Source organism: Diadema setosum, chromosome 4 (genome assembly GCF_964275005.1).
Source record: "Diadema setosum chromosome 4, eeDiaSeto1, whole genome shotgun sequence".
In the NCBI taxonomy this organism is placed as follows: Eukaryota; Metazoa; Echinodermata; class Echinoidea; order Diadematoida; family Diadematidae; genus Diadema; species Diadema setosum.
The window spans coordinates 3,410,136-3,435,737 of record NC_092688.1 but is presented as its reverse complement, the minus strand read 5'-3'; the positions used below and the strand labels follow the sequence as shown (position 1 = coordinate 3,435,737).

General features: G+C 38.0%; 1 protein-coding gene and 1 pseudogene across 1 annotated transcript; one reads left to right on the top strand and one right to left on the bottom strand.

The window, feature by feature from the left end:
• Window positions 1-3,722: 3,722 nt before the first annotated feature.
• On the bottom strand, window positions 3,723-4,573 carry LOC140227284 (uncharacterized; annotated as a pseudogene).
• A 1,823-nt stretch (window positions 4,574-6,396) lies between these two features.
• Window positions 6,397-25,374, top strand: LOC140227281 (uncharacterized). Its single transcript, XM_072307703.1, has 7 exons — window positions 6,397-6,463; window positions 7,250-7,534; window positions 8,207-8,401; window positions 14,866-15,092; window positions 20,683-20,899; window positions 24,317-24,616; window positions 25,238-25,374. The coding sequence occupies exons 1-7, from the start codon at window positions 6,397-6,399 to the stop codon at window positions 25,372-25,374; spliced, it is 1,428 nt and encodes a 475-aa protein (XP_072163804.1).
• Window positions 25,375-25,602: the final 228 nt, after the last annotated feature.

The following is a 25,602-nucleotide window of genomic DNA, read 5'->3' as shown; positions in this document are numbered from 1 at the left end:
CAATAATTCACAACACAACCACAATACTATCAGCATAGGGCCTAAATACCACGCAATTTCAAATAAAAACATCCACAAATCTTTCTGAGTGTGGCTCTGACGATGAAATTACTAGTAATAAGTGATTTCATCGATGAATAGCCATCAAAGCTTTATGTGTTATGAAATATAACAGGTTAGAATACAAAACACGCTTTGATTACGCGAGCATACAAAGGTTTACCGCGTTGAGCTTCACAAGGAATAGTATTTTATCAGTTTTGATTAAAAAAAAAATAAGCTGGTATTTTCTTCAGACCTAATTTACCAAAGGAAGATAAAGATATCACATGTTTGATGGAGAATTTACGTGGCAAACCTTATACACGCTATGTATCCAAAAATTGAATAGGCATTGTTTTCCCGAAGGTTCGTTAATCTGAAAATAAGAGAAACTTTATTATTTTGAAGGTTTGATAGCTCCCCCCCCCCCCAAAAAAAAAACAAAAAAACAAAACAAAACAAAACAAAACAAAACAAAACAAGCAAACATCAAACAAACAAACAAACAAATGAAACAATGTTCGTAAATCCACAAATGGAAAAATTGCATACTTTTAACAAACATTCGGAATTACTAACCAATATCGTTTTAAATTAACGAACCTTCGGTATTGCAAACTTTTTTTTTCTTTATTTTTCTTTTAGGGGCTATACAAACGAACATTCGGAAGACCAATCCTTTAGTATTTTAAACGAACCTTATTTCGTTTTGGATTACCGAACCATCGTAATAATAAACCCTGAAAATGAACCTTCAGCAAAACAAACTGTAACCAGAAATAAGAAATTTCTGACTCCAGAATCAGCATTTACCAATCCCGGAGGGCAGCGGATATCATACAATTCTGATATTCACCTTGCATTATAATGATGATGCCATGTAACAATCAGGAGGTAAACTATAATCATCGAGAAGGCGAGAGAGCCTCCTTGATATAACAGGTAAACTCCACAACACCATGCTGAAGGGCATATAAATCAGACACTTGCTAATGAATATATCGTAGTGCAAAATAAATTCATTACTTATTCATTTAAAATTTATGATACCACAGTCTCCGGGGTTCACTCCTCAGAACAATACATATTACATGATAACAACATGGTATGGACTCCTATAAAGTTTATCTAGCTGCCCTAGATTTTTGATCCTTCATTGTTGGACGATAATTAAAGATGTTCATTAACAGCATGATTAAAGGAGAAATATCTGGTATTTCCAATGAAACAAAATAGTATGTTACCGTTAAGACAAATTGCAATATGTCGTGCCCCACACTGCGCATCATCAATTTTTATACAGATGTTCAATGCATATAAATGCAATTTTACTAATAGCTGGGTTCGAAAGTTATATCATCTGTGATGTGTAAATATTTGCTAAACTATTTACTTCCGGGTAAGTTGCTTTCCAATAGGTGATCTTCAACCATACAGACAAGAGAAAGTCCACTCCCATTAAAAAAGAGAAGTAAAATGCATGTCTTTTCAACAGTATGGTTTTGCGGGAGGTAATTTGCTAGTCGTATCTTATTCAATTTTGCCCCCCCCCCCTTTTTTTTGTGTGTGTATCAATGAGAATGACCTGTATTCCGTCCTGCATTCACATTGGTGAGCATCCATTAAAAAGAAGTGTTCGCTTTCAAAGTCATAAGACAATTTGAGTCACTGTGTACCTGCGTCTGTGAAGCATTCTCCTTCTCATCATTACAATGTCATGTTGTATTATCATCCTTCGATCAACACGGCTTAATGTATACCATTACAAGTTTGTTTCCTTTTGCTTTGTTTTGCTTTACTGCTATAGGTTAGCACTAACACCTTTTCAGGGAAAATAGATGTGTGTAACCCTCCTGTTACTTCAAAATCCATTCAGTTAATAAGATTAAAAGAATTCACATATTGTTATCGCCACGTATCAGCACATGCCGTGTGAACATAACAGCGGGTATTGTTGTGATGGTTAAGTGTGTTATTTACAAGTACATAACTACAAACCCTTCTTTTAAGTTTCGGCTAATGAACGTTATTTCATTATCAGAAAAAAAAATAGTGAGCAATAGTTTATTTTCGAATAAATGAACCTTCGGAATAACAGACATAGCTTTTAACCAGCACCATATTCCTCACGAATATAGCACTATCAGCATAATCTTAAGCCACAAGTGTTTTGGTAAAAGGACGCAAGGAATAATGTTGCTTTTACGTTTAGATGAAGTAGTTTTGACTATGAAAGTTGTTACTATGAATAAATTCCCTCAGAGCGTTTGTATAAGTTTATAATTGGATGAATCCTGCGAGTTATGTTGGCCAGGGAGTGAGTTTTCGTAACGTATACGTTTCCCACCTGCGCTTTTCCATGGAAATGAGATAATAAAGTTACTTTAATGTGTTCTATAGTGAGATATGGGAGTATAGTTCCTTGCAGTTGAGCTATTTAAGGCTCTCATAATCCTTGAGGAGAAATTTCATAGCAGGGTATCACGTATGTTTCGTTGAATCTTAAAGTACCTTATGGAATTCGTCAGTGAAATCCGTCTGTATTTGACTCGATCTATATAAAAAAAGAAAAATAACAAAAACACGAACCTCTTCGTTATCCTACCCGCAGGCGCAATCCAATGAATTTCACTTGCCTTTGTTGACCATGACAATTTTTTTTATTAATATCTACAATCAGGCTTTCAAAGACAGAAATCTATTTTGGCACGATCGACTATTCTGGTTCCTACATTCGATATTTTGTGAATGATGATAATAATAATAATAATATTATTATTATTATTATTATTTATTTATTTATTTATTTTTTTTTTTTGGGGGGGGGGTCTGGTTTTTAATATCTTTGCTAGAGTTGCTTTACCAAAAATATGACTTCTGTGACACGGGATCCCTTAAATCTATTGGAATATTGATCAAAAGTCATGTATATGAAGATCACCTATTTTAGCGGATATAGTGGGATTGACCCTTTTACGGATGTCATTCTGTTATTCTCGGAGGAATCAATCTAAAATAAAGTCTGTAATCTGCAATAAGCCTATAATGTCCAATGAAACATTTTTCATCGTACTGTAAAATCGTGGTATACAGCTCCCCTATTTGGATGGAGGCTACGTTTCATGAAAAGACTTCTCTCTCATAAGACACACAGACTTTACTTCTCTTGTATACATAATATAGCTACATAATTATGAGAATCTTTGGAATTTCCTTGATTTTATGTAAAGACTTTTATATGATGACTTCATGAAATCATGGAATGGGCAGCTTGTCTCTCATCATGCATAAAGAAAGCACGTAGGCCTACATAATGCAGTATGCGCTGTCGATCGAAGTGTAAGTTAGTGGGCTCAACTTCAGAACAAAACCCCCTATTTTGGTGGACAATGCTGTAGTGTAGTGGAGGTGGGCAGCACTACCACACACTACCAGCGGGAGTGCGATCAGCTGGTATTCTCATTAACTAGTAAAACTGTCTGGTTGACTGCGAGTCATGAATATTCATGACCACTCTAGCGTGAACTCTTGACCCTGCTCGATCCGGCGAAAGTATTTTACTGGACTCTTTTTACTCGGGTATCGCAGTTCTCGGCGTATCGCAATCCTCGGTTGTCACGCCCTCATACGGCTTGTCGCGTACAATCACGGCTACGAGTAAAAAGAGTCCAGAAGCTAGACTAGGCAGGAGGGAAGTCTGTCTCATACCGGTCCCGTGATAGAGCATTATCTGCTTGGCGGTTTTCGTGGCGACCTCTTTGGTCTTCTGCGCGAGACCATCGAGAGGGCTGTCTCTTTCCTGATTGTTGATTGGCTGGAGAGGTGGGTGTGTCATGGGTTGGGCAGTCAGCTTCGACGTGACCGGTTTGTTTACAAATCCGACACACGATCTCATTCATACACGCTGATCGCAGGTGTCCAGACTTCAGGCATCTCGAACATATCTTGTTCGCTTTGTTTGGGTCTGGCTGTCCAACATGGAAGATCCTTCCCTTGAAAAGCCCAAAGGTGATTGTTCGTGGGAGGGGTGACGCCATGGGTTCTATACATACACCACACGATCTCCAGTCAAACACTCTGTCAGTTTCCCATCCACTCTGAGTTTCTGATAGTGCATTTTTCCCGTTATTTTGCACTTTCTCCTCTCTAGCTCATCGGTTATCACGTTCTCATGAACTTACAACGGTATGTCTTTTACGACAAGACGTAGTGTGTCCTCTCTGCCACCAGGAAGAAAAGGATTCGAATCATACACACACACATTGACACTACGAATGTTCAGGCCATTTGTGATGAGTTTGATACGAGCATCTTTATCCGTAATGTACAAGCGCCAAAGTCCCCCAATTCTCTGAATTCCTTTGATTTCACTTGAGGGTACAACGTGAAGGAGACATTTGAACAGTTCATCTGCGTACACATTTTTCCCATTAAAGTCTGGAATATCCTTGCTCTTGAGAAAAACTGGCTTACCTTTGTTCGGCTCTTGACTATCGCCAGTCATTGCTGAATACGACACACTTGTCGCCATTTTGAGGCATTCTCAAGGCAGAGACTTATTGAAGAAATCGTCCAGCATCCACTGTTCTTAGTCTAGATAGCACAATTTTCCTGGCTCAATTACTTCAAAAGTGTTTCAAAATCAAGAAATTATATATATATCATTCACTTTCACTCACAAACAATAAAATCTGGGAGATTTTCTGGCTCCGTCAAAGTAGTCGTGACCGCTCAGATGAAGCGAAAATAGCGCCCTCCGTAGCATTAGGGATGATGGGGACCACATTATCCTCCGTCGCTGAATCCTCTGGAGCCGTAGGGGAAGTGCGATAGTCCAGTGGCACTTTAGATAGGGGCACAGGTGAGTCTGCTGGCACTTTAAAGACGAATAAACCCAAACTATGGGGATTTATGAAATATGCGTCGATAAAGTGAATGCAGCAATATTATTAGACGAAGTTTGTGAAATGATTTTGAGGAAAATAAGTCAATCCGTTGAAAGTTATTTACTAATCTTTACAGGTTCGGTGCTGCTAACGCTGGATGAGAAGTCTACAACATTTTGTGACGTCACTTGTAGAAAACGACGTAAGGAAAATGCTAATCAACTAATTCTTACTTTTCCACCATTACACAAGATCACTTTATTTACCTCACTCAAAAAAACGGGGGAGGGAAAGACATTTTCTGTTATCATTATGTCAGTAACAAGTCGAGGAAATGGGAACTTTTCACTTAAAAAAAAAAAAAAAAAAAAATTGGGGGGTTGATATCGTTAAATCGTTTTCCATACAGGACGTCACAAAATTCTGTAGTTCTCTTATCCAGAAGATGCGGTAACGAAACTTTTAAAACTTCATAACTTGTGAACGGATCGTCCTTTTTTTCCTAGAAATTTCACTGATCCACATGTTTATTTAATTAAGGTCTCTTTCCACATCAAAACGGCAAAGGGGACAATCAGGATGTAGCTAACGGCTATTGTCCGATAAAAGTCTGCCAAGAGCCAGTGTTGGCTGACAATGGGTTCACCCTCCTTTTATAATTTTATGCCGTTGGCCATCAGATGTCGCTAAGTTTATACGATGAGTGTCAGTTGGCAGTCAAGTTGATGAGAGATTAACCCTTTGATCTCACAACGGATGGTAGTCAGATGGCGCAGAATATCGTTTCCCCTCCGAATCAGTGTTGCATTTGTGCTGGGCGACTCTCGAACACGTCGGACAGACCGCAGATTGAAATCAGATGAGTGTCCGATTAAGGTTAATCACTGGACACTCCACAGATTGTCGTCGGGCGTCGGCCAGACACGCCCGATATAGCTGCGCAACATTAATCTGACACGCAACTGACTCACTCGACACGCATCCGACACTAATTCGACGTGCGATCGGGAAAGGCGTCCGATGACGAATTACGCCCGACATGTCTGACACTGACCCGATAGTCGACCAACACAAGTCGGATTCATCAGACTGTAATCCAATACACTTCAGTTGGTGGCCGGGAACAACAAACCTTCCAACGAGTGACCGATGAGAAAAAAATCTCCGTGGAATGGGGGTATAAGCGCAGCAAGTGCATTGGAATAAGAGTCTTGTTATAGATTTTCAAATTACTAATTGTAAGCAACCATCTTTAAAATGTATTGATTATTTTGGTCATGTTTTAGATTTGAATGATCTTCAGGAAACTCTTTAAAGTGTATCATCGAGCACATTCATTTTCTTCTGAGGGTAAATGACTAATAAAAGAAAATTGTCCTGGAGATTATATGGATTGAATCGGTCTTGTACGAAGAGGAAAAAACACCCCTATTTTTCATTTAAACTTTGTTTCACAGATTCAAGAAGAATGGTGAATTGCTCATGGACAAGGGCTGAATGTCTGTCTCAGAGAGCCGTGAACATAAAATGCCGAGGTGAGGAAACGCCTTGAAACTTAAAACGAAACTTTTCTATGGATATTGTAACGCACACGCACAGATAAAGTGCCTAACATAATCCTGGTCGACTGATGTGTAAAAAAGAATCGAATACACGTCGCATGCAGTTTCCTCAGATACTCTTTATGCTGTGGTGCATTTAATCTAAGTTTAAATTACTTTATTTAGTTTCAGCTGGGCAAGGATTCAAGATATAACTGGGTTTTTGTTTTCCCATGATATCGATCAGAAGCGTGAAATAGTAAAGTTATGAATAACTCCCCAGGTTTTGTGCAGAGCGTGTATTTTCCGTACATTCTAAATCTTCTGTCATGATATGCGTTTTAGAGATCTTTACTCATGGGGGAAAGATTGTACAAGCCATAATAAACGTTGCAAACAGCGCAAAGTTATATTCAAATGAGTATATAAACGTATGAAATTGAGAGCCGTCTAAAACACAAATCTATGTCTCTGATTTTCTGTGCGACTTTCTTCTTTCTATGATATTCACGGAAATTCATGTTTTCGGATTTTTTAGTGTTTTAATATAACAATAAACATTTTGACTTGGGATGGGGGGGTGAAATCTGAAATCAATTATAAAACCTAACATATTTCACTATTACTGCAGTCTTACTGACAAACATAACTATTACTTAACAACTCCAAAATGAAATACATAGTTATTATACTTATCAAATTTGTTCAACGCGAATTTTAAGTAATATTCTATTTATTTTATAGGGAAATTATTCTTGGCTCTGGTCTTTCTCCTCTCAGAGCCTGGGTATCTCGGATGTTACAAGAGGCTGTCAAGTTCGCAAATGAATACTCTAAGTCGGAGTTTCGCCAGACATACCGTCGAGCATGACCTGGAGTGTATCTCCATCTGCCGAGAACAAAGACAATTTGCGGACGTAGCTGTTCTGCATCGAGGCGCATGCGTGTGCGTCCCATCGAATTCATTTACCAGCATATTCTATTCAGAAACCAATATTCACGAGTGGTTATGCCCTGGTAGAACTGAACTGGAATTCAAATCTTCTGTATGTTATGCGTTTAACGGTGAGTGTTGTGTAAAACCACATCCTGTGTTTTGTTTCGCTGTATACAGTGACTGCACATCTATTAAACGTAGAATGAATAAATTTAGTCTGTATTATGCTAGAGTCACACACGTCCGGATTTCGTACCTGGTCCATATGAATTAAAACCGCATCGACCCGATTCGAAATCTGGCCGTGTGTGACTGTAGCATAAATTACCCTCCATTCCGGGACTAATCCGGCTCAATTTCACCTGGATCAAATCCGTTTTGTGACCCGGCCGTGTGTGACTCTAGCATAATGTTCAAACTATTTAGGCCTAGTAGCAAGTGCATGAAAAGGGTCTGAAATAGCTATGAATAACTTATAATACAATTATAAGTCACATGGTAAATCGCTCTTCATCATCAAAGAGCTCAAATTCATTCATTTAAACATTGTTTATTACTAAAATCCAAGAAAATCATCATTCATCCTATTTTCTTGTCATTATTTCAACTTATACACCTGACACCCCTAGCACTAATAACATGAGAAAAACATTGTGTGTGGCTATGTGACATTTGAACACTGGTACATCACACTGATTTTGCATTTGCTTGAAAACGTAGTAGTGATTTAGAATTGCGATTTTGTATTCTATACTTCAGGAAAAAAAAAAGTTGCTTATTCATTGTTGCCTTCTTTGTAGTTTCCTATGGATTTTGCGACCAACTTGACATTGTTCAAAATGGAAAATGGGATTCCAACATGACGCGGTTTGGTTCCATTGTAACTCTCAGCTGTGAGGAAGGTTACGTCGTCAATGGCAGCGCAACACTCCAATGTGTGGCACTACCTGGCCGGTCGACTTACTTCCCGGTTTGGAATTCGTCGGTACCATCCTGTCCCATCTCGCTGGTAGACAGTACGTTTATTTCTCCAGTCTCATACATAATTACTTTGTAATATCAGTCATTGAAGAGAGTGCGATCTCTGTTTTGATATTTAAAAAAAAAAAAAAAAATCAGTTATAATTACTTGCTCAGTTGTGTGCTCAGTTATAGCAAGGGTTATCATCTGTTTTTTTTTTCTTTTTTTTTAACCATCTAGCCAGATCTCAATAAGGCTTTAAATCGAAACCAGGAAATCGCTTTACCTCTTTTTCTCACGCTTGGGATGCCTCCTGGCGAAACTCTCCTCAAAACGAAATAAGAAGACTAAGAAAACATTCACCACTAGAAAAGTATTCACCAATAGGATAAGTTGCATTCATTGGTCTTTCTGCCCCCCCCCCCCCTCTCTCTCTCTCTCTCTCTCTCTCTCTATATATATATATATATATATATATATATATATATATATATATCCCTTTGAGGAACATGAGAACTATCATCTACAATCATCACATACAAAAAGAAAATAAAACCTGGAAAGACAATAACATGTTTTCATACTTCCTGTGAGTGTTCAACCGTTCGAGTAAATCAAAGGTCGCAATTCTCTCTCCCTCTCCTCCCCCATCAACCCCCCCCCCCCTCTCTCTCTCTCTCTCTCTCTCTCTCTATTCTATCTCCTAACTATCAGGATTTGGGTTGTTTTGCGATCATCATGGTAACATATAATAATAATAATAGTAATAGTAGACACGACGTCACAGGGATGTTTGATAACTCTCAATTGCGATGATAAGTATATCCTCAAAGGCAGTGCCACATTGTTATGTATGACATCTCCTGACAGTGATATACCTGCTTGGAATGCATTTGTTCCAACTTGCTATACGTCAAGACAAACTTCCATGGTGCTTGCTTTCTTCGTTTTAATCGAGTCCTCACCGATTTTAACCACGATCTTTACGTGGAGTGAAAATAGAGTTGTAATATTAATTCGCAGTGCGCCCTTTTCCCAGCTTAAAAGTAAGCAGCAGTTATCATTGTTGTCAGTTTACGGTTGCCATGGCATCTAGCAATATCGGACATAGTTACATTATGTATCAAAATGTTTGCAGTAAGATTTTATCAAAAATTACAAAATTTAGTTGAGATTGAATCAAGAGTGTAGAGGGTTAAATGAAAATATAGGGGCACAATCACTTTGGTTTGTGATGTATTCTTTTCAGTAATCATTACCAAAGTAACATTCAATGCTAGCGAACGTAGTCTTCATCAGGCAGCAACTTAGCATACGGCAAGGATTAGAATGCTTAAGTTTTACTTTCCTGATAAAATTTTTATCGAAAACAGTTGGCACAGCTTAATTTTTTGGACTATGTTTTAACATCATGATTAGAGGCTGCATTTCTAATGCATCAATGTCAAAATAGCATTTCATGTGTATACACTTATTTTTTTTTTTATCTTATTATAAGTATATCAACATATCTCCCCGTCATCCAGCGATGGTCCATCGATATACCCACCAGTTTGGGATACATCAATCCTATCTTGCCAAAGAGTAGAACGTAAATGTTCAATCCTAGCCCTCTGTCTCTAAAAGCCCCCTCACACCTGAGCGAATGTAGGGGAACGAAGGGGGCGAATGGGAAAAACGCACGAAATGCGCGCGAATTCAACGATTTCAAATAAAATTGCCTTCAAATCATCCGATTATAAACTAAAGTCAAATATGATTAACGAACGGTAAGCGAAGGATAAATATGACATGCGAAGGATAACGATTTTTCGGTTCACTTCTTTGAGTGAATTGCGGCCGAGGGCGAGCGAAGGGTTGATATGACCCGATAAGACGAACGAACAATGAGCAATGGTTTGATATGGCGTGCGATTGGAAACGAAGACGAAAGAATAGATCAGGCGTTCTCGTAAGTGTGTGTGTGCGCTCCTCGGGGAGTATAAAAGCAACCAGGTCCGTCCAGATTTCAGTGCGGCCAGAGAAATCATCCATGCAACATGAAAGGAAGAGATATGGGTAGATATGAAGAGAGTTATTTCTTATGAACATATGTGCAAAAATGTCAGGAAGCTCATCAACTGAAAATTTATGCATAAAAATACCAACATTATAATGAAACAAATCAATCAATTTCAGATTTTTGCTTCTACACAAAAGATCATTTGTGTGAAATAAATATCCAACATTATCAATTATTCTTAAAGCACGTTTTTGAAGAAGAAAAAAGGTATCAAGCAAAAACTGAGATGAATTGCCCCAGTTGCTATCATTTAAGCAAAAAATAAATATTGAAACAGTAACAATGGAGGTGAGGTGATAACAAATCTGATGTACCCCTAAATTTACCCGACCTACCCCCTTTCCCCTATTGTATCATACCTACCACCAACGTCGCACCAGACAAATTTGTAGTCACTGCCCACTATAGCCAACAGGATTATACTAAAAAGCCCTTGTAGTATAGCGATCCAGACAGAGGAGGCTTTCTGATGGCCACATGCTTGCCATCAATAGCTGCCACACAGTGGGGAAAATTCCACCGCTTGTAGAATCCACCAGCAAGTTGTCTCCATCCATCAGGGGTTGAAGGGGCTGTCATGACTTCATCTGCATACTCGTCACATATGGCCTGACACACTTCCCTGACCACTACAGTAGGGTGTTTTCAGGCACCCTCCACCCATACTGCATGTCGGAGTACTTGGTGCCAGACACAAGATGACGGAGAGTAGCTGCCAACTTGAGACCTTCTTCCAGCGGCTCCCTGTACCAGGTGTACTGCCTCGATCCTGATTCTTCCTCTGACCCTCTCCAGGATTTCATCGTAGAGTTCAGGGGGCATGAAGAGAAATTTCTTGAAAGTCGAAGGGTCTTCTCTTCAACTAACAGCTGGTCGTAGATTCCAAAAGCCCTTCTTCTGGCAGGGTTCAGCCATGTCCTTCTCCAGATACGACGTTGTTTGAATCCTCGTCTCCATCTGAAGCGGCCTCTGATGAACTGGTGTAGGTTCAGCTGCTGATGTATAACTTCATTCTGAGCCATTGCGAGTAAATACTGGACTCTGAGGCGGGCTGCATCTTCCATTTTTCTGAAGAAACTTTGAAACTTTCGGGTCGAATGTTTATATATGAGTAGCGTGGTGAGTGGCTGGTCACAGAGAGCAGCTCAGCATTCGCCATTTTTTTCGTCAGGTCATTCGCTCGTATTCGTATCACTTCTCAATCCATAGTTTGTCATAGTATCTCTTAGACTTGCCTTCGTGTATGCATCGCCTTTCAAATTTAGTAAAAGTCAGTCTTAGTTTCCTTTCGCATAGAAGATGGCAAGCGAAAATACGTTTGTCATAGTATCTTCGTTTCTATGCGCAAGTCATATTTAGTCATCGTGTTGCTTCGTTTAGGGCTCCTTCGAGATCGGTCCACCTTGGCAAAAGCGCGATGAGGGACTATGCGTGACAATAGCACACGAACGATAAACGAACGATTACCGCAGACTAAATAAGAGATGCAAATGACAGACGATTTTTCAATTCGTCGGGAAATTTTTAACATGTTCAAAAATCCCGTGCCAATTTGAATAATCGCAACTTTTAGTTCAGAAGGTGTACGAACCCAAACACGAAGGGTAAATATGATTTACTATCAATTACCATTGAAAACGATTTTTCCAAAAATGCCTTTCGCCAGCCATCGCAAGTCATATTTCAGGCAATTCGCTCAGGTGTGAGGGGGCCTTAAAGCTTGAGACTTGAACGCAGCAATTCTCCGAATACGGTGTCATACACTTGCGAAGTGGTGTTAAGTAATTAATGAACGAATAGCTTCGGTATTTTGGTTTGTTCAGCTCTTTTCATGAATGAGAAAACTTTACCTACCACGTACTTCAGAAGGGGTGTGAGTAATTACTAATCAAGCAATCACAGGCCTGTCGTTTTAACTCTCATTACTTTGCCGATACAAGCGCTATTTGCTGAGTTCCTAGGAATTAAGCACGGGTTGAATGAAAATGAATTCTAGAGATTTACACACACACAAAAAAAGGGGGGCAAGCCAGGAACGACGAACCTTAGTCACGTTGGTGTTACGTCTCCCATTATACACATAATATCCACATTTTTTTTAAATATATGATTATGCATGAAAAAAAATGAGAGCGAAAAATAAGAGCTCCTGACACATTATTGTGGTAGTAGGGTGTTGCAGAAATGCATGTACAGGTATAAGGGAATGTTTAAAGGTAGGGGATACCTTTTACATACCTCCCAAAATGCAGCAAAACATTAAATATGAACCTCAGGGGACTTGTTTAGGCCACTGCTGAGAAATTTGGAAGTCAACAGTTATCTACAATTTGAATAATGCACAAAACTCAACTACTCAGTAGTTCTGTGTGTCAGCCACACTTAAGCCTTTTTGTTCCAGTCTTCTGTATTTTTTTTTTTATCTATAAACACAAATCTAAAAGTATAAGAGCTGATGTAATAACATATAGGCCCGAATTCACGAAGGTGGTACAAATGAAACCATGGTTTAAACCATGGACAAAAACCATGGAGCGCCAAGTGTCGCATGGAATATTTTGTTAAGAAATCAGTCACTTCGTCGATGAAATGATTATTTTGTAACGAAATGACAACATTTTGTTACTAAATGAACATTTCGTCCACGAAATGATAGTTTCATTAGCGAAACGGTCATTTTGTGGACGAAATGACCAATTTCGTAACGAAATATTCCGTGCGACACTTGGCACTCCATGGTTTTTGTCCTTGGTTTAAACCATGGTTTCATTTGTACCACGTTCGTGAATTCGGGCCATAGAGTGTGTGGCGAGAATGTATAGAAATGTTTGTAAGTTTTGATGAACTTTCTTCACGAAATATACATGATGGACACACATGCAGTGCATGGGTCTGCAAAGGTAGCCTAGTAATGTACTGGAATTTACAGTGAGCCCCGAAAAAAATTCAATTCAAAATCTAACGGTCAATAAAAATGTACTAAATGTTACCTTCCACTTTCAATACTTTATGGGAGTTTCTAAAATGGTACTCTCTTCAACATATCAATGTATTTATACAACTCTTCATTTAAGGCATGCAAATGGGATTCCCTACCTTTAACAGCAGCCACAAAGGCAATCATAAATAGGTAATTAGAGATTATCGATAATCGAGAAGGTTGTTGTAGTAGTACTGTTATCTCTATATTTGACTATCACATGGATTGTTAATGTGTAATCATTCCAATCATTCCCTCCTTCCAGGTAACGAGTTGAAATGTAGTTACCCTGGTAACGTATTACACGGAAAATGGGATTCAAACTTCACACGAATTGGTTCCATGATAACCTTGGATTGTGACAAAGGCTACGTCCTTACTGGTAACGCAACTTTGCTTTGTGAAACGTCATCCAACGATGGTCCAGTTTGGAACGTATCAATCCCGTCTTGCCTAGAAGATGAAAGTAATATTTAATGTTCAACCTTAAGTATATGTCCATCTCTGATATTTTGTTTTGGTAGCTCTGTTTATGAGCACGTACATCATATTATCTCTGAATACTATTGAAGGGTTGATATGCTAAGAGCGAGCAATGATCACCTTGTGGTGTTCTTTAGCTCTCAGTGCCTTTCCTGACTTGATTCCTTTGGAATTGAAACAATCACCTAAAAGTTGAGTCCTATAGACTAAACTGAACTAAATTCTGGAAGTATAATGTTAACTACAAACAAACAATGCAGAAGGCAGAAGGCGATGCTGGACTATTCAAGCTTTGATAGTGTGGTGTCATTTACTACTAAAGCTGTATCCATAATACCTGAAAAGTGCGAGAGAAAAGATCGTGACACATCATCCAAGAATACTTGATGAAAACTTTATTGTAGATATAACGGCAATCATATTCTGTTATTTGAGATTTAAATATCTGTCACAAGTGAATCACCCTTTACAGATTATCAACTTAATGACGGACTACAATGTAAAAGTTTGTTTTGCCTTGAAGAACACCTAAGAGCATGGAGCTTCGATACAATTAAAATGTATTCCTTAATGAAGTAGACGTGACAATGGACAAGAAGTTTGTCGTTCCTCATTTATAATAGCACAAATATTTAAGCAGCATTTCTTTTATATTTCAAAGCTCATTATCAATACTTGTTTCATTCATTCTTCTTTAATCCTGACATTCTAGGTTATGTAGGTTAATTATACTATATATCACATTATTCATGTTTCAGGTAGACACATTCGTGGTCTAAATATGATTAAAACACAATTTCTCTTCCCCTCTCATAATCTTTCCTTCTTCTGCAACATCTTAGAACAAAATATGTACATATGATTGTATAGATATGCGTATTTCACAGAAGGACAAAAAAACAACCCAAACTAACACGAAATCTTTTCTTGCCTTTCTACATCTCATAACCGTTTCGTTATTCACTGCGTCCAGGTAATGAGCTGAAATGCACTCACCCTGGAAATGTACCAAACGGAAAATGGGATTCAAACATCACACTGCTTGGATCAATAATACACCTCGATTGTGATGAAGGCTACGTCCTTAACGGAAGTGCAACGTTGCTTTGTGTTACGTCATCCGACAATGATCCGTCAACACACCCACCAATTTGGAACTCATCAACGCCATCTTGCCTAGCGGACAAAAGTAAATCCTTTACATGCTTTACCTTAATTATTGATTACTGACGCTATTCTCATTTGATTGCAGCACTGAAGGCAACATTCCATGCGCAATATCAGATAGCTGTATATGGTAGTGCATGTATACATTCGTGTCTCAGCAGGGGTTCTTTCGTTTTCTTTACGAGAAGAAACAGTTTACGTGGTCACTGACAAGAACTTACAATGACAGGTCCGAAAACTTCAATGATCATTCCAAGGTCTAATTGGTACTAACGATATCGCGCCCATCTTAGAGGCTCTCACTGTTGCTTTTATTGGAATTCCAATTATCTATTAATCAATTAAATTAATCGTCATGGTGTGCGGTCGTATCAATCCTTGAGACTAAGAGCCCAAGATTGACAGCAAAAGAATGAGAAGAGACGAAACTCTTGTCATTGCCACTGATTTCGAATACACACGAACACACACACCCTGGGATAATCACCCTGGTGTAATCATTAACTCCATATCAAGAATTAAATAATGATTGTTTGAATTGATCAGCATGCAGACAGATAGTGAGAGAAAGAGATATTGACACTTATACTTATAAATACTTATACTATGTTTATTTCCATTCATTTTTTTAAACTTTTGGAACTGTAAGGGTTCTGTCTCTCTTTGAATATATATATATATATATATATATATATATATATATATATATAATATATATATATATATATAGAGAGAGAGAGAGATAGATAGATAGATATAGATATATATAAAATCAAGCTAAGCCTACTATTGCTCAATTATGACATGTTTTCACAACTGAACCTTCCTTCAATACCAGTATCCACTGTCAACGTATAAAATGGCGGTCTTACAAGTTAGTCGTCGTCATAAGACGGAGTCTTTAAGTTTTGGGGTTTTTTTTAAGAAAAAAAAAAAACCTTGGTCTTTAATCTTCATCTTAATCGTCATGGTGTGCGGTCATATGTGAAGAAGTACCATCCATATCAAAAACAATGTGAAAGTCATGTACATCAACGAGTAGTGTTTTCTTACCTTTCAGGTGTTTAACATATTATGACAAGACTTTGGCTATTTGTTTGCTTGTTTGTTTCGAAAGGACACACTGGTTGCCCTACAATATGCCCCCCTCCCCCCCCCCAAAAAAAAAAAAAAAAAAAATACAATCGGATTTTCGCATTGATAACTTCCACTCTGAGTAAACTGTCTGAATGATATTTCAGGGTCGTAAAATGTAATATCTTAGCTATATTTCGCAGAAAACCCCATTCAATTTGGTTAACCCTATTAAGCCCAAGCTATTTTGACCCCTCGCAGGCCCAAGGGGGGGGGGGGCACATTGTGCCTCCCCCCCCCCCCCCCACATAACTTTTTTTTTATTATTTGATGTATCATCGTCATATTTGGCACATGGGTAGAGTAACTCATACTCTACATGACGGCACATTTGAATTTTCTCAAGGTCACTTATGGAGGGCGCTATTTACCAAAATATAAAGAAAAACATAGGAAATATGCTAAAAACATGATTTTTCTGTATAATTTGTAATCCCCATTATATATGTCTTATTATAGACCAATCATTTTCATATTTGTCACAAATGATAAGCGAGTGGAATCTTATTATTTGTTATGGTTAAAATTTCTCAAGGTCACCGCATGGGGGCGCTATTCATATCAACATAATAATACATTATGAGACCCGAGATGAAATGTTTGGGATGGGTACATGTATAGTTATGACATTTCATATTTGCATAAAAGTGGAATTTTGAGACTGCAAATTGATAATATGATGAACTAATGGTATTAGAGGCATAACTTGGGTGAAGGAATCAAAATTACACAAAACAGAAGGACAATCTTTAGAAAATATTATTGTTTTCGATTATCTTTATTAAATCTATTGTTTTATGCCTTTTTCACACAAAAGCAAAGGAAATAATAAGAAAAACTTTCCAAGACCATAATTACTTCAAATTTTGCTCCTTCAACAAATTTCAGCCAAGAAACATACATTCCATACACTGTAATGCTATTAAATGAAATGGGAACAGAAAAAAGGTGCAAAATCTGATTGACATGGTTGTCAGTTTATGGTTGCCATGGCAACCAGCAACATCATATATAGCTAAATTATATATCAAAATGATCGCAATAAGATTTTAGGAAAACTCACCAAATTTGGTTGAAATCAGATCAAGGGCGAAGGAGTGCCCCCCCCCCCCTTGGGCTTTATAGAGTTAAGTGGTCACGGAGAAATGTGGATCATTGTAAAGCATGTCATGGGTCTGATTCTTCCAAGTCTAGCACTTGGATGCTCTTGGAACACAATGGACAGAACTTGGAGGGAAGGGATTCCTGACATGCTCTACAAAAATCAAAATTTCTCTTTGACCACTGAAGCAAATCGGATGGGGTTTTCTGTAAGATGTGAGTAAGAAATTATAGTTGCCTACCCTGAAATTGTATTTGGATTGATTCATTATCTTTAAAGTGATCATTTATGATTATGACTGATCATTTCCCAGTTATGGCTTGGTTTAATCTTAAGCATGCGGTTAATAAGTTTCATGTTCCTCCAACTAGACGAAGAGCCACACCAGAAAATTTAGCTAGCCTTGGTGCTAGCTTAGAAAGAGTTGATTGGTCTGGTGTTTGTGATAATGAGGATGTTAATGTATCATGTGATAATTTTTTAGAGATAATTAATAGAAATTTAGATGAATATATTCCTAAAATAAAAGATAAGTTAGTTAATTATAAAACATCCCCTAAGCTTCCATGGATTTCTAAATCCCTTTTGCGTTTTGTGAATAGGAAAAATAGGTTATATTATAAATATAAAATGAAAAAAAAAACTGAAGAGTCAAAAAGGAAATATACATCGTATAAAAATGTTTTAACTAAAGTTATACGATTTGAAAAGAGGAAATATTATGCGATTCAGTTAGAAAAATATAAACATGATATGAAGAATACATGGAAGGTATTGAAACAGGCCATGAATGTATCAAAAAAGAAATCAAGAATTACAAAAATTCGATTCGATGATAGAATTTTTGAAGATTCTGGTGATATGACAAATATTTTTAATTCTTATTTTTCAATGATTGGAGAGAATTTGGCGAAAGAAGTACCACCGTCTAATACACATTTTTCACATTTTTTAGGTGAATCTAATTCTAGTTCTATTTTTTTCGTTCCAACTACGAAACATGAAATAATGGATATTGTTACTGGAATGAATAACAAACGCAGTGCGGGTTATGATGACATAAGTAAGTTCATTTTAAAGGGTATTATATCTTCAATTGTGGACCCACTTGTACATATTTTCAATAAATCTATGTTATATGGCGTTTTTCCTGATCAAATGAAAATTGCTAAGGTTGTCCCTTTATTTAAAAAAGGAGATGATCTTGATGTCAGCAATTATAGACCCATTTCTTTACTTTCATCCTTATCTAAAATTTTAGAAAAATTGATATTTAAAAGAACAATTACTTTTCTTCACTTTTATAATGTTTTTGTAAACTCTCAATTTGGGTTTCGTCGGAAACACAGCACTATTCACGCTCTATTGAAGTTTATTGATAATGCCGCGCATACAATAGATAATCATTCACATCTTGTTGGTATCTTCCTGGACTTCTCCAAGGCCTTCGATACAATTAATCATGACATTTTATTTCATAAATTGTCACATTATGGCATAAGGGGGAAGGCCTTGGAGTGGTTCAGGAGTTACCTGCAAAACCGAAAACAATATGTATCTCTGAACGAGAATAACTCAAGTTTCAAATTTATTAAATGTGGCGTCCCTCAGGGTAGTATATTAGGTCCTTTACTTTTTATTGTTTACATCTATGATTTTTGCAGGTCATCTGATACACTCTCATTTATACTTTTTGCTGATGACTCAAATGTTTTCTTTTCCCATCAAGACCCAGTTACTTTAATTGACACCATCAACTCTGAATTGAAAAAAGTGACTCAATGGATAAGAGCTAATAAATTATCACTTAATCTCCAGAAAACTAAGTATATGCTTTTTAGTAAATCCATAGAAACATTAAGCACAGATCTTATTTTTGATGGTACTCAATTAGAACGTGTATCCCACATAAAATTCTTTGGTATTACAGTGGATGATAAACTTTCGTGGAGGCCTCATATTATCAACATAAGTAAAATAATTTCACGAAATATTGGTATTATCAACAGACTTAAGTTTCACATTCCATCGTCGTCTTTGTTAACGTTGTATTTTTCTTTAATATTACCTTATCTTAATTACGGAATTTTAGCATGGGGTAGCGCCCATCAAACTTTATTAGATAAATTATTATTATTACAAAAGAAAGTACTTCGTATTATTTGTGGGGTTTCGCCACATTCTCATTCAGATTCATTGTTCATTGAATATAAGATTTTGAAAATTAAAGATTTGTTTCTTTTTCAACTGGGCCAGTTCATGTTCAATTATAACACAAATGCTCTTCCCAATATTTTTAATTCAATGTTTCCACGAAATCAATCTTTTCATGATTATCCTACTAGGAGCTCTAATGAGTTTCACTTACCCCTTTTGAGAACCTTATTAGCTCAGAACACATTTATATACATCGGCCCTAAATTTTGGAATTCATTAGGTCCTGAAATAAAAAATTCTTCATCGTTATACATTTTTAAGCGTAATTTGAAATCTTTTTTTGTTAAATTCTAGCTAAGATATTTATTTTCATTACCTATACAGGTTACAGCAAACATAAGGGTCATCATCGGTTATTCAATTCATTATTACGCAGTGAAAAACGGCATTACTAGGCAATGAAATACGGCATGTTATTTGCATAATTTCTACATAGCTGCGTGCAGTCACCAGCTGTTCGAAGCACCTCATCAATTCTCTCTTCCGTTTCTCTTGTTCAGCGTGTAGGCATTCTCTATCTTTCCTCTCCCTCCCTCTCCCCCCCCCCTTCTCTCTCATTTCTCTCTCTCTCTCTCTCTCTCTTTCTTCCTTTCCCTTTCTTCCACTAATTCTGTTTTTGTCCCATTCCGTTCGATTGTATCTCCTTAGTTTAGTTATGCCATGTTGTTGTGCATATGTGTAATGTATTTGTAACTGTATGTATATTTTTGAAAGAAATTCTTGAGTGGTCCACAATCTACAAGCACTGCTTTTTAGTGGACCTCTCAGTTCTCTTTTTTTTTTTCTCCTCAAAATATAACTTTGTATTTTCCCGTATGTATACATGATTCATCTCTATTAGTTTGTTGTATATCGTTAATCCTTCGCACTTTGCACTGTATACATGCTTATGATGGATTTTCTGATTTACCTCGTGTTATGTTTTGTTGGAAAGAAAATGAGAATGAAATAAATGAATTGAATTGAATTGAATTGAATTGCGGAGGTTACCGTTGTATTTTTTTTTTTTGGGGGGGGGGGCATATGGTACACATGTACGCAACATATCCCCGTAATCTTCCCTCCGATCTTTGTGCCTTCAAAATATCAATACACAGAACTCTTCGCCTGACTATCCCCATCACCCACAGGACATACTTCTTGTCTTCTAAACTCATTCTCTCCTCTCCAGGTCACGTGTCAAAATGTGGTCACCCTGGTAACGTGTTGCATGGAAGATGGGATTCAAACATCACACGACTCGGATCCTTAGTAACCCTGGATTGTGATGATGGTTACACCATCATTGGTAGCGCAGCGTTACTTTGTGTGACGTCATCCAACGATGGTCCATCGACACACAAACTAGTTTGGAATGCATCAACCCCTTCTTGTCGAGCAGTCAAAAGTAAATCTTTAATTTGACATCATGTGCAAAATCACATAGTTGTAGAAAGAGCAGTATAAATACGCCATGTCATGTCAATTTGATAAATGGAAATATAGTTATTTCAAGTAACCATCTAGGTAGTCTAAAAGACCGTGTACACGTAGTATTGCAAGATCGACGGCTTCAACTTTCTTCCTAGGATCTAGGAAATTTCGATGATGTCCCTACACTATAATCATTGCAGCTGTTGCCAAGGGAATCTAAGCACTTCTGCCCTACTTTGGCAAAAAGAAGCAAGTGATATTTTTATGGATATTTACTTTTTTATTGATTTAGCATATTTGAGGCATGCTCTATTTAACTGAAAAATCAAAAGTTACCATTCTGGCCCATTTCTGAGATATTCGGGTGGCAAAATTAAGCAAGTGCAAAAAATTGCATGAAAAAAATGGCAAAAGGAAGCAAGTTACAACCTCATGATATGATTGTCACTTGTTTCCCTTTGCCAAATCATTTATATTTACACACAATCTAAAATACTTTGGCAAAAGGGAGCAAGTGTACATCCTTATGATATGATTGTCACTTGCTTCCTTTTGCCATTTTTTTTTTTTGCTACAAATCTATTATATTTGGCAAAAGGAAGCAAGTAACATTCTCGTGATATGATTATCACTTGCTTCCTTTTGCCAGATTTTTCATGTTTGCTAAAAATCTGAAATACTTTGGCAAAAGGAAGCTAGTTACAACCTCATATGATATTAATGTTACATGCTTCCTTTTGCCAAAATATTTATATTTGCACACAATCTAAAATACTTTGGCAAAGGAAGCAAGTAACATACTCATGATATGATTGTCACTTGCTTCCTTTTGCCAGTTTTTTATGTTTGCTACAAATCTATAATACTTTTGCAAAAGGAAGCAAGTTACATAGTAATGAGTTTCTATGGGAATATCAAAATTCTTCGAATTGTCATAAATGCATCACCATATGACTTGCACGAATACCGACATTATTTCTCTTTTTAAATTTCCATGTTGAAGGGCCTACCCAAAATATATTTTCTTCATTTGTAGCATTGTACTCGATGTCACTTGCTTCCTTTTGCCAAAGTAGGGCAGACTTGTCTTGAAGATTCAGATCCAAACTTATTTTAAGAGACAACTAAATTCCGGTGATGTAATTTTTAGCATGGCGACTGTAAATACTAACCCTATGTTCACTTTTTAGATATTGATTGAACTCATTCTTATAGGTAGAAAGAAGGAAAAACGGAAAACATACTTCATCGACACTTACAGTTATGATACAGATACAAGGGCATTCATATGCACACTGTTATTAATATGCATTACACATTTGCTACATATTTCAGCATCTACACTGCTTATTCATCAAGTGGGCGACCTGTAATGTAAGTCATCGTCGTAAGCGCTTTAAAAAGCTTGTGTTTAACTTCATGAAAATAAGTTGGTATTCCATTGTCTACTTAATCATCGAGGCACATAGGAGAAGGAGAAAGGAGAAGAAGAGGCAGAAGAAGAAAAAGTTGAAAACTGACTCACAAAAAGCTGGAGAAACAAAACGACCATAGTGCCGGCGGAAAAAAAGATGAACTTGTCCGAAAATAGAATTGGTTCTCATTTTAGCTTGAGCGAGTCGTCTGACAGGGTTGCGATCTCTTTATCGTCCTCCTGAGCACATACAATCACGTCGAAAATGAAGGCCGGAATGAAGGCAGGAAGACTAAGACTGTAAATGTTGACTCGACAGAAAGCATCCGCCATGACTTTGTCCCTGCCACTGACGTGATTTACGAAGACGTTTCGAATTCAGCGCGTAGGTCAGAATTTTGTTTTGTTTTGGGTTTTTTTTTGTGATCGGTGAAAATATATCTTACCTATTTAAATAGCTATATCTCCTGCAGGTGACGGAAAAGTCTGACACTGAGATAAGCAACAAAAGGTTCTCGACCAAATGTGCTGTAGCAGGCTTTTATGATCTTTTGGTTTCTTTGAAAAGAAAGGTAAACCATGTGCTGCCACGAATTGCTGAACTCCGCCGATTCAAACAATTCAATTCGGTGGCGTCAATGAACGGACTCAGAGATACATTGAATCCTGGACGTATTCATCCTTGACTGTTAAATCTGGAAAGTTCACGCTCAGTCAACCTGAGATATTGTGTTTTCTCATACTCTTTAGAAGATTAGTGGGAGGTTGTAGCATTTCGACCATATTGACTGTTGAAATATATCAGGGCCCTGTTTCATAAAGCTGTTCGTAAGGTTACGAACAACTTACGAGCGACTGGTGATCAGTTCTGATGTGCTATACTTATCAGAATTTCCATAATTCACCACAAGAACTGATCACTGGTCGCTCGTAAGTCGTTCGTAACTTTACGAACAGCTTTATGAAACACCCCCAGATCTAAGAACTAAGCTTCCGAAGAGAATTAGGGTGGGATTATTAGATGCATTGCAGCGTCTCTCCAAGAGGCTTGATACCGTGCTCATCGACTGTGAGGTCGATAAAAGAAAGATACGAGGCTCCAAAAAGACATTATATTTGGCAAGATTCACTACAGCATCATACATCTCCAGTAGGTCTAACAGGAGGCGAAAGTGCACTTCGGGGTCATCTTCGTTGTCGCTGCGATCAGGACAGCGTCGATGTAGACGGATAGGATGGGAGGCGACGAACAGCATCATCCATGCATTGCATACTGCAGCTGGGGTAATAATGAGTAACAGTCCGGGACGTTGCATAAGTTGAGACGGCCTCCAGTTCAAGGGCGTCTTCAAACCCGTGTGGTATAGTGATTCCTAGCTATTTGCTGATGGATGGCCAGATCTTTTCAAGTTAATTCTATGTTTGATGTCGACTTAGACTTTCAAAATACTAAGGCGGTTGTTCGCAAGGCGGCGTGGACGTGCAAAAATAGTGGGCAGTGAGATCGAATGTGTCATGCTTGACTTTTCCGTACTGGCTTACCTGCAAACAGGGGAAAAAGCAAAAGGAAGGATGATTGATTCCCCACAAACCAGCAGGAGATCATTTACTGGCTCTATCTCCATAAAGCCAGTGGTACCAAAACTTTATTTTGGCGTGAGCATATATATGCCTATTAGAGACCGAGACTGAACTGAAAAAAAAAAATAATAATAGTAATCGCGCTCGCCTTATTCTATCAGTTTCTTGACGTTATCAGTTTCTGGGTGAGACGGCGATGAAGGCAGCGATGAAGAAAAACTCGGCCTGGATGCATGGTAAGCTACCATCATTCGGAGGTAAATCTAGATAGCGGGCGGGCCCTATGATAGATACGCTAGTGTTATTGAAAACCTTGTGGATAATAGAATCTCATTCCTTCATTACTTAGGGATATCAAGGACTGTATTTCTTTCTTTCATTCTCACTGGAAACCAGGTTCAGAGCCAACAGGTCCAGATAAGAACATTCTGATGATCGAGACCTATGAGATCCAAGGAGAAGGTAACCAAGTCACGCTCATTATTAATTGTCACATGGCAAGTGCTGAGAAACCCCAATTGCACCTCCACACCTACGAGATCACAGCTGACAACACCACCCTGTCCAACTCCAGCTACGCGTTGAGTCTTCTCCCAAATCGTCCTGACAGGTGCATCGAAATCAAGTGCTCCTTCACGAACGGTCTTGGCTCCACATCCACCTACTTTACCCATTGTCCAACACCCGGGGTCAAAGGTGAGATCGTGCATTCTACTCATTTTCTATTTCAAATGCATATGGCAAGTAAATTTGGGTCTTCTCTTCTTTTGGTCTCAGAAATTTACGGCAATGACGATGTAAACAAAACAACACCAGTATCAAACAATATAGCGGTATTGTAAGTGGCGATAGTGGGCACTTTATAAAAAAAATAATAATAATAATGAAAATAAAACGGTCTTCAGCGCAAGTTTTTCATTCCACTTCCTGGTTTCTTCAGCTGACAAGAAAAAAAGGAGGGCCCCAAAGTGGTTACCCCCTGCCTATGAATCCTTACTCATCGTGCACCACCCCCCCCCCCTTTTTTTTACGCCGTCCCTGTTGTGTGCCGGTATCAAAGACAGAAAGAAAACGTCCCATGTTGGTAATGCTCTGCTTGGATGTGCCTGGTTGTTATTTTATCTACAGTATTGTCAAGCAAACATGTTTTTTTTTTCTCGACTCACTGGTCAACTGTGACAGACTATGTGATAGTTGACATTTTTGCAAAGTTTGGTGGGCCTATGACCCGCGCAGAATTTCTAGCGCGCAAGACACTGATCCGTTCATTTTCCCTCTAATGTACGATCATCTTGTTGATTTCTACTGTGGAAACAGCGGACCCGAAGGCCAGTCCTTATTTGGGCGTGCTACAGCAGTCGTCGACCACGTACTGGCTCCTCATCGTCATTTTCATCCTCGCAATGGCCACCTGCGCCACCGTCCTCATCAGGAGAAGGAAGGGAACCCCGTGATTTTGGAGACTACTAAAACTTTTCACTGTGTTCCGAGTGTCATCTGAATCACTTTAAGTGTATGATCCATTTGCTTACGTCCTTCGCGACTCTGGCAAAGTATCAAACAAAGTAATGATGTGAATTGATTTTACCAAAATGGTATGAAATTAGCATCTGAGCACAATCTGAGAACAATCGCAAATTGGGATGTGGTTTTTATTTCAAAAATGTGCTTAATGTTTTTGC